The sequence below is a fragment of the Triticum dicoccoides genome, chromosome 4B (genome assembly GCF_002162155.2).
Source record: "Triticum dicoccoides isolate Atlit2015 ecotype Zavitan chromosome 4B, WEW_v2.0, whole genome shotgun sequence".
NCBI lineage: Eukaryota > Viridiplantae > Streptophyta > Magnoliopsida > Poales > Poaceae > Triticum > Triticum dicoccoides.
This window is the reverse complement of record NC_041387.1, coordinates 438,751,263-438,761,237: the sequence shown is the minus strand read 5'-3', so window position 1 is coordinate 438,761,237 and position 9,975 is coordinate 438,751,263. Positions and strand designations below refer to the sequence as shown.

The following is a 9,975-nucleotide window of genomic DNA, read 5'->3' as shown; positions in this document are numbered from 1 at the left end:
CTGCCTGCTGCCTGCTGCCTGCTGCCGGGGACCACGTCCGGTCGTCTCTTCACCGAACCGGCAAACCGACGAGGTCAAACTTGGCCTGCCATGGCACGAGGGGAGCACAGAGAGCGCGACACCATCACATAATTAAGTGCGCACTACGCGATCCTCCGCTTTTAATTTAATTTCAATCAAAGGTACACAGTCGAGTGTACTACACCAACCAATGAACCACGCACCCTGGCCTGTATGATGGCGCGATTCATCAGTGGAGAAGCTTGTGTTGGACTACAGAAAAAGCCTCTCCTTTTCTCATTCACGAAATCTCCATCATTCAAAATCCGGGTCAAACCCAGCCGGATTTAATCATCCTGATCCCCTCCTCGTCCTCCCTCGCGGCGCGGGAGCTGCCTACGAGTCAAACTGAGACCACGACGACGAACCGCTGCGCCCCGACGACCGGTCACGGCGCGCGCCGCCGCCGGGGCGCCCACGCCACCATGGGCGCCACGCCCTTCGACTTCGATTTCGACCACAAGAGGTGAGTCGGTGCCGCCAGCAGCAGCAAATCAACCAAGCAACAGAGCCATGCACCGTCCACCAACCAGAGGGAACCGATGGCGCCCGCCCGCCCGCTCCGCCGGCATCGTCGTGCCGCGCGCCACGTGCTCCGGAGCTCCCGCCTCCACGCAAAACGAGTTTTTTTTTGCCCCTTCCATTCCCACGATATGCGCTGAATCCATCTTCTTCTATTCCCCTCTCTGTCTGCCTCGCGTCCGGGCATCGGGGGGCGTGGAGGGGTGCAATTAACGGGCGGGCTCGCGCGCGGCTCCCCTCCCATCTCACCGCGATCCCTTCGCCGTTCGTGATTCTTCGCCCCCCACCCCGCCCACGACCCCCTCAATTTGATTTTTTTCCTCGCATTTCTTCCCATGTGCGCGGATCTCGGGGCGCGGCCGGCCTAGGGTTTATGGCTTTGGTCAATCCATGGCGTGCGCTGCCCAGGTCGCCCTGTCGCTTCTTCTTTAATGCGCGTTGATCCCCATGGACGCCGAGTCCCGGTAAAGCCCATAAATGCCAGCCCTCATTTCCATTTCTTTGCCTCTTCCCTCTCCTCGTCGTCTTTTCTAGATTTGGTCCGGGTCAGGATTGGTGTTGGGGGTAATGCGGTGGCCGGAGTTGTCGTCTCTGGGCATTGTGGCTGATGTTGTTGAGGTTTGGCGCAGGGACGTTTATGGCTTCGCGGTGCGGCCGCAGCATCTGCAGCGTTTCCGCGAGTATGCCAAGATTTACAAGGTAATTTGTCAGACTGCAAATGTTCTCTTCCTTTCTCTGTTTATTTACTTATATGAAAACTTCTCATCTTTCTGTGGGTTGGTCGCTAGGAAGAGGAAGATGAGAGAACACATAGATGGAAGGACTTCTTGGACAGATTGGCTGATTCTGCGGATTTGCCCAGCACACCCAGCATTCATGCCGCTGCTGCGGGGGATGCTGAAAGTGCAGAAAAGAGCGTCAAAGAAGAGCACCATGAAGCCGAAAACACAGATACCGACAAAAATTTGGAATATTTGAAGGAAGCTGGCGGCAACGAGGAACTCAGAGAAGTAAATGGCGAGCCAGGAGATATTAAGGGTGTCACTAGCAACTTGGAAAAACCAAAAGAGGACAGCAGTAGCAGAGGGGCAGATTGTGATGAAGACAAAGGTGAAGCAGAAGAGAGGAACATCAAAATAGAATGCGTAGATCAAGTTGATGACAATGATGAATCCATAGAAGCAAAAGGCAAGCCAGAGGATTTCAACGATGTTGCTGGCAACTCAGAAAAACTGAAAGAGGAGGCCAGTGCAGACTGTGTAACACCGAACAAAGCCTCGGAAGAATTCAAGGAAATAAATGAGGGCTCTGAAGAAATAAAAGTTATAAATGGGGGCTCGGAAGGATTTAAAGATCAAAATGGTGGGTCAAAGGAACTGGGAGAAGTGAATAATGACAACTTCAAAAGGTTTGAGGAGATCCCCTTCGATAAGGGGTTGTTGGATGAATTGGAGCCCATAAAAGTCGAGTCTTGGCGGCGGGTGAGGGCATCACTCAGCATCATTGAGAAAATGATGAGCTCTCGGGTCGTCAAAAGAAATGATACTGCAAATGCCATATCTGGAGAGGTTGCGACACCGCTTGCGTCAATTGAAGAAGACAGGGCGGTAGAAGAAACTCATGAAGGGAATTCAGCAGAGGAGTCATATGATGCAGAGAAGGTGGATCGGTCACAGGACGGGGCACCTGGTGATTCAACGAGTGTTACATTGGAGGGAGACAATGGAGGGTCTTATTTTCCTTGGAGGGAGGAACTGGAGAGCTTGGTTCGTGGAGGTGTGCCAATCGCTCTTAGAGGAGAGGTGCAACTGCAACCAGAATTGCACCTTGCTTATCTGTCGTCTATGAGATATACCTTTACAATTATATTTGGTTTGTTTTCTTGCAGATGTGGCAAGCATTTGTGGGTGTTGGTGCTCGGAAAATCACTGGGTATTACAACAAATTGCTAGATGAAAGGACCGATGTATTGGATGAAAAGGACCTTAAGGACCAAGTGGTGAATGAACAGAAAAGTTCACCAAAAAAGGATCCCAAGCCTGAGAAGTGGAAAGGACAGATAGAGAAGGTTGTTCACTAACAGTTCAAACTAAGTGGAAGTGTGTCCTGGGTTAACAAGTTCTAGTGTTTCTAAACACTTGATTTTTTCTGTTATCATTACAGGATTTGCCTCGAACATTTCCAGGACACCCTGCATTAGATGAGGACGGGAGAAATGCCTTGAGGCGGTTATTAACAGCATACGCAAGGCATAATCCATCTGTTGGATACTGCCAGGTAATTTGCTCATTGAAGATTTTTGGATTTTGACCTTATTTTTTGTAACCATCCATGAGTTTGTATGCCTAGACATCTTAAAAAATCTAAAAAACAATCATGGTAGTGTAGAAAAATACTATCATGTGTGTAGTGCAAGGAAACAAAAGATATGAACATTGCTTTGTTATATAACTTCTTATTATCTCTTGCTTTTTTTTACAGTATGCATATCATTACTTTGTCATGATTTTTCTACATGTGCCTAAATTAGTGTTATGATTTATTTATTTATTTGCATAGTGTGCAGACCTGTGAAGGGGTTTGTATGAGCCTATGTTCCTAAAATCTGTTTTGTACTTTTAAGTTGAGATAATGATGGTAGTATTTTATCTTACATCTTTGTTTTTTCTTGTAGGCCATGAACTTTTTTGCCGGGCTATTTTTATTGTTCATGCCTGAAGAGAATGCATTCTGGTAGGACTGTGCCTTTTCTCTTGAAAGCTACGTCTGATGAATGATAATTTTATGGTTCAAGATCGTAAGCTATCTCCAGTTCTACAATTTCTTTGCTTTTTTTGTATTTTAGGGCTCTGGTGGGGGTCATTGACGAGTACTTTGAGGGTTACTACACTGAGGAAATGATTGAATCACAGGTACTTCTGATTTTTTGACGATTTATTCATCCATGTTTTTTATGCCGCGAACAGTTGTATAATGTTGCCGCTTCATTCTCAGGTTGACCAACTTGTTCTTGAGGACGTTGTACGAGAAAGGTTCCCAAAATTGGGTCTGTATCCCACTGATATTACTGATACCTATGTATTTTTACATTCACAGTATTACTAAAAAATGACGCATGTGGATATGACTCACATTCAGTTGAAATCAGGAGCTGACATAGCTTAGATTTGTCTGAAGGCACAATGATTTATTTCCTTGAGAGCATTTGATGGTGGTTATCACTTTGCACTCACATCGGTCGCAACTCTCTTTCAGCCAAACATACGGATATCTTGGGAGTTCAGGTGACATGGGTGACTGGACCATGGTTTCTTTCAATTTTCATCAACATGCTTCCATGGGAAAGTGGTCAGGTTTTATACAATATCTTTGTGCTTTCATGAAGATATGACAATATGCAATTACAAACATTTTTCTCTAGCTTGCTGCTGTAATATTTGATTATTTAGAGCCCCTTAAATTACTTAGCATCTCAAGAAAATTTGTTAGGATATTGAACAAACCCACACTAGTTCTTTATGTGTTACATAATCCTTATATTTGTATATATGTTCGAACAGATTAATGATTTAACTATACCTGATTGGAACTTTTCCTGTCTTTTAGTTCTTCGTGTTTGGGATGTGATCCTCTTTGAAGGAAATCGTACAATGTTGTTCCGGACAACCCTTGCTTTGCTGGACTTATATGGTACTAGTTATCCGTTTTTGGATTAATCTGAAAATGTTACTATGTCCTATTTTTTGTTCATTTGACTAAACTTTTATGTCTACCCAACACTATCTTTTATGTTAACTTTTAGGGCCTGCCTTGGTGACCACAAAGGATGCTGGAGATGCAATTACGTTACTGCAGTCTCTTGCTGGCTCTACCTTTGACAGCAGCCAACTTGTATTGACAGCTTGTATGGGTTTTCAGTCAGTCAAAGAAATGGGATTGCGAGAGCTAAGAGAAAAGCACAGGCCAGAGATTATAGCGGCTATGGAGGAAAGATCAAAAGACCGTAAATCCTGGAAAGATAAGAAGGGGTTAGCAACTAAATTATATAGCTTTAAACATGACCCCTCATCTGTGTGCCCACAAGTTGATTCCAAGGAAGGGGCAGATGGTTTGCAAGTGAATGGGGACTCTGGGTCAACAAACCTGGGGAGCTACCTTACTGGTTTAGCATTAGAAAATGAGTTGGATGAGGGCATTGATCTTCAAGATCAGGTAAAAAAGATCCTCTTCTACTGATTTCCATTTTTTACTGTATGAGATGGTTGTTTCCCTAAAAGAATGTAATGAAGATGCGTATATAATATGCATCCAAGTTTATTTGTCACTTTGATGGTTAAAACTTGGTTATTCGTAATAGTTCTCTGTGGTGATCTTTTTGTATAATTTAATGGTTCTTTTTACAACAACAACAACAACAACAACAACAACAACAAAGCCTTTAGTCCCAAATAAGTTGGGGTAGGTAGGTTAGAGCTGAAAGCCTGAAACCCATAAGATCTAGAAACCAACTTATGGTTCTGGCACGTGGATAGCTAACTTCCACGCATCCCTGTCCATGGCTAGTTCTTTGGTGATATTCCAGTCCTTCAAATCTCTCTTTACGGACTCCTCCCATGTCAAGTTTGGTCTACCCCGACCTCTCTTAACATTATCAGCACGCTTTAGCCATCCGCTATGCACTGGAGCTTCTGGAGTCTGCGCTGAATATGCCCAAACCATCTCAGACGGTGACACGATGTTGGACAAGTTTCTCTTCAATCGGTGCTACCCCAACTTTATCCCGTATATCATCATTCCAGACCCGATCCTTTCTTGTGTGGACACACATCCATCTCAACATGCGCATCTCCGTTACACCTAACTGTTGAACATATCGTCTTTTAGTTGGCTAACACTCAGCGTCATACAACACTGCGGGTCGAATCGCCGGCCTATGGAACCTGCCTTTTAGCTTTTGTAGCACTGTCTTGTCACAGTGAACGCCAAAAGCTTCGCGCCACTTCATCCATCTGGTTTTGATTCGATGGCTCACATCTTCATCGATATCACCATCCTTCTGCAGCATTGACCCCAAATATCGAAAGGTATCCTTCTGAGGTACCACCTGCCCATCAAGGCTAACCTCCTCCTCGTGCTTAGTAGTACTGAAACCGCACCTCATGTACTCAGCTTTAGTTCTATTAAGCCTAAAACCTTTTGATTTCAAGGTTTGTCTCCATAGCTCTAACTTCCTATTAGCCCCCGTCCGACTATCATCGACTAGCACCACATCATCTGCAAAGAGCATACACCATGGTATATCTCCTTATATCCCTTGTGACCTCATCCATCACCAAAGCAAAAAGATAAGGGCTCAAAGCTGACCCTTGGTGCAGTCATATTTTAATCGGGAAGTAATCAGTGTCGCCATCACTTGTTCGAACATTTGTCACAACATTATCATACATGTCCTTGCTGAGGATAATGTACTTTGTTGGGACTTTGTGTTTGTCCAAGGCCCACCACATGACATTCTGCGGTATCTTATCGTAAACCTTCTCCAAGTCAATGGACACCATATGCAAGTCTATCTTTTGCTCCCTGTATCTCTCCATAAGTTGTCGTACCAAGAAAATGGCTTCCATGGTCGACCTCCCAGGCATGCAACCAAACTGATTTTTGGTCACGCTTGATGGTTCTTTTCCTTAATGGTTCTTTTTCTGTATAATTTAGTTTTCTCTGAGCTTAATAATCTGATTTCTTTTGCCAATCTGGAATTTTGAGTACACGTTGCATTGCTTTCACACAGGTAACATGGCTAAAGGTTGAGCTGTGCAAACTGCTTGAGGAGAAAAGATCAGCTGAACTCAGGTTCATGTTACTTCTGTTCTGATTCTGATTTCATTTGCTCCCTTAAGACTTGTAATATGTGCTCACTTTAAGGCAGCATCCGTATAAATTTCATTTTCTAGTTATGCTACAATGCTGGTATAAGTTCTTCAGTTAAATATAAGGAAAAATGCATGTCCTTTCAACATTCTGAGTGATAGTTAAAACAAAAGTACCTTTTGGTATTCAACATATATTAAAAATAGCAAACAAAAAAATACTTTCTGGTTTGAATAACAAAGTTGTCTACTGGTTCTGTTCATACATCTGAGTTTAGCTACAGTATTCAGGGGAAAGGTATTATTCAAAGGGACACTGTGCTCCCTATCTCCTTCGCGTCTTCATAATAAGCCAGAAGATATTTACTTTGTGTGACCAAATTTCTTGAAACCTGTTCATCAATTTCACTATAAAAGTCCTATCTAAATCTGCATCTGGAATTGGTATTAATCCTTAAATCATGTATATTCTCATCTTGTTTGTCATTGTAAGTTGGGCCATATGGCTTAATTTTGCACTGTAACATTTTGCTTACTTGGCCTCTCAACACATGTCCATAAAGCTTGGCTTATATTTCTTGATAATCACAGGGCCGAGGAGTTAGAAACTGCTTTAATGGAGATGGTCACGCAAGACAATAGACGTACGCTGAGTGCTACGGTAATGATGTTATCTAGACTAACTTCTTTCCATAGGATAGCACAAATTTATGGCAGTTCAAACTCCCCGTCCTTTTTTGGGTTAAAAAGATCCCTTGCATATTTATGTTTGGATTTTTTTCCTAAACATGCATCAAAATTCACGTCTTCCGTAATAGAAGAGGCACTGAGATGGCGTGGGTCTTACAGCCAAAACAGCGAAAAATGTGAAGAACAATAAACTGAAAGGCTAAGGGCTAAAGCTAGAACAAAACAAGGCAAAAACACACCAAAAAGGGAAAGAACTGTACAGCTGCCCTAAATGATTAGGATCAAACGTCAGGCCGCCGTGTGTGCAGTGGCAGCCGACGCAGCTCTTTCCCTCCAGTGAGCATCTATAGCTTGGCTTTGACGATGACCTCCTCAACCAGCATGGCAACATTAGGATTAGCAGAGTCAAAGACGCAGTCATTTTGCAATTCCTGAGTCGCCACATGGTCAGCAAAATCAGAGAGCACACGCCTTGTACTTTATGTCTGTATTTGTTTCTAAATAAAGAGTCACTTTAAGATTATCACAGTAATGATGTACTTTAAGTCCTTTGGTCCCTTTTCCCTTCTTTCTTAAATTTTGATCTATATGTTCTTGACTTAGAGAAGATTCTCAGGTTGAGAAATTGGAGGCAGAGGTATCTGAATTCCGAAAATCTTTCGAAGATAAGCAAGAACAAGAAAAGGCAATGCTTGAGGTGCTGTCTTAGTGCCTTGGCTTTAGATTGCATAACACTCTCAACTTTGAAGTATTTTGTTCTGTCTTGTTGCTTAAAAAGTACACACATTTACTTGCCCATGCAGATTTTGTTAAGAATGGAGCAGGAGCAGAAAGTGACAGAAGATGCCCGCATAGCTGCTGAGCGAGATGCTGCTGAACAAAAATATGCTGCTCATTTGATCCAGGTTAATCTTGGAGCCGCTTTTTAAAGCTGTTTTCTGGAAGTGCTGTTTTTCGTTCTACTTGTACAACTTATACTGTTGGGGAAGGTGAGATGCATAAGGTTTCATACCTTGTATATGCAGGAGAAGTATGAAGCAGTCTTGATAGCACTTTCACAAATGGAGAAGAGAGCTGTGATGGCAGAAACTATGTTGGAAGCTACAAAGCAGTACCAGGCTGGGCAGGTTAAAGCCATCCAAACGTTCGCCCCAAAGTATGTTTTGGTTACTTAGCTGAAATCTTCCACCCTCCTAGTATTACCTAGTATTGTTGCCGTGCTCTTTTCAAAATACAGTTGTGAACTTTACACTGGGCAACGAGCAAGACTAATTTGCTTCTCAAGTCATTGTATGTATCCTAATTGCTTGTGCTTTAGTTGGTTTCTTTTGTTTTCTCATTGTCGCGTTCTCTGTCAGCAGATACTGTGGTTAGTGCTAGTTGTTATATATATTTCTCGCTGATTTTTAATATTGCAAGTCTATGTTCACATGGTAACATTTCATTTTACTGGATTCTTTTGTAGGTCACCGCATGCAGACCTTGGGAAGATAAATCAAGAACCAAATCAAGATACACCTAACAAGAAATTGGGCATACTTTCTAGGGGGCTTGGATGGCTAGAGAAGAGCAAGGTACGTCGTAGAATGTGCAGTGCCCTAGGATACAATAGTTTGTGTATCTATAAAGAAGGACCAACCTCTCTATGCAATCCTTGGAGAAAAGGAGAAGAAAAAGTTAGAGCAATATATTCACATAGCATTTTGAAATCTTGACAATCCCAATGGTTCTTCTAGCTAGAAAGATGATAAAAAACTAAGCTGCTGTTGGTTCATTAATTTTCGAATTACTTTTAGCAGGGAAAGTCGAATCCCGCTGAAACGAATGAAGGCTAAACTCCTGTGGAATCAGGTAGAAAATCGTCGGTGCCAGCAAGGATCTTGATATCCATGAGTGATTGGGTTGCCAGATCGCCAGAAGAATCCTTCGAAACCAGCTAATTTTTGTCGGCAGGAAGAATCAAGTTATGTTTCTCATGAAGTTTTGCTGAAATTGTACTTTGTACCATATTGGGTTCAATGGTCAGATGGAGTTATGTTGGTAGGTCCAAATCTTTGCAAGGCATCCTTGTAAATTTTCTTCTCCGATTAGTTTCATTAAGATTGTCAATATTTAGTGTTACGGTTAGGAGAAAGAAAAAATACACACGAAACCCCCTGTGTTGTTAGGTTAGTTTTTGAGGATGTCATAGGGTTATACTGGGGAAGAGCATGTTTTGTTTCTCTTGTGGAAAGAGTTTTGCAAAAGCACTGTAAAGGAAATGATGTTCCAGTGTCTTATTTGTTCTTTTGATACCGTTGGCTTGCAACATATTCTTGGCATATGTTGCTTAGTGTAAAATACAAAGTATCTGTTGATTATTGCCGGGAATGATCATTCAATATATGGCATCTATATTTGTGTTCGTTTACATTTTGTGACCTGTCATGCCCATAGCATTCAGTCGCAGGACATGCAACTGCCTGACACAAGAGTCAGGAACAATTGGATAATAATCACCTGAAAATGGCAGATAAAATAGGAGTAAACACTACATAGTGAAAAATATGCATGGAAATATGAAAACACAAGTGACGACCTAGATGTTTTGTTTTAGAAAGGAAAAAAAGGAAGAGATTGAACCAAAATTTGTGGAGCACAACCTCAACAAAACCATCAACACTTTTAGGTACAGGCTGAAGAGCACATGTACAGTAGCAACATGTCAACAAGAGGAGGAAGCGAAGATTAAGCGTCATGGAAGTATCCTCAACTACTATGAAGCTCATGTCTCCAAGACCACATATGACAAGCCTCAGCCAGGGACACAGGGATATTTGCACCTACTCTAACTCTA

General features: G+C 42.6%; 1 protein-coding gene across 5 annotated transcripts; it reads left to right on the top strand.

Moving 5' to 3' along the window:
* The first annotated feature begins 247 nt into the window (after nt 1-247).
* Nucleotides 248-9,533, top strand: LOC119290744 (ecotropic viral integration site 5 protein homolog). Of its 5 annotated transcripts, none has more exons than XM_037569385.1 (18): nt 248-526; nt 1,212-1,281; nt 1,371-2,384; nt 2,471-2,650; nt 2,746-2,859; nt 3,257-3,315; nt 3,428-3,494; nt 3,577-3,628; nt 3,838-3,930; nt 4,189-4,272; nt 4,385-4,794; nt 6,371-6,432; nt 7,041-7,110; nt 7,756-7,836; nt 7,943-8,044; nt 8,165-8,295; nt 8,605-8,713; nt 8,936-9,533. In XM_037569385.1, exons 1-18 carry the CDS (start codon nt 486-488, stop codon nt 8,972-8,974), a joined length of 2,778 nt encoding a protein of 925 aa, XP_037425282.1. In that variant the 5' UTR covers nt 248-485; the 3' UTR covers nt 8,975-9,533. The 5 variants fall into 5 exon arrangements, with proteins under 5 accessions (XP_037425282.1, XP_037425283.1, XP_037425284.1 ...); XM_037569386.1 differs by lacking the exon at nt 248-526 and adding an exon at nt 674-1,046; XM_037569387.1 differs by lacking the exon at nt 248-526 and adding an exon at nt 681-1,046 and having other exon boundaries at nt 8,939-9,533.
* Nucleotides 9,534-9,975: the final 442 nt, after the last annotated feature.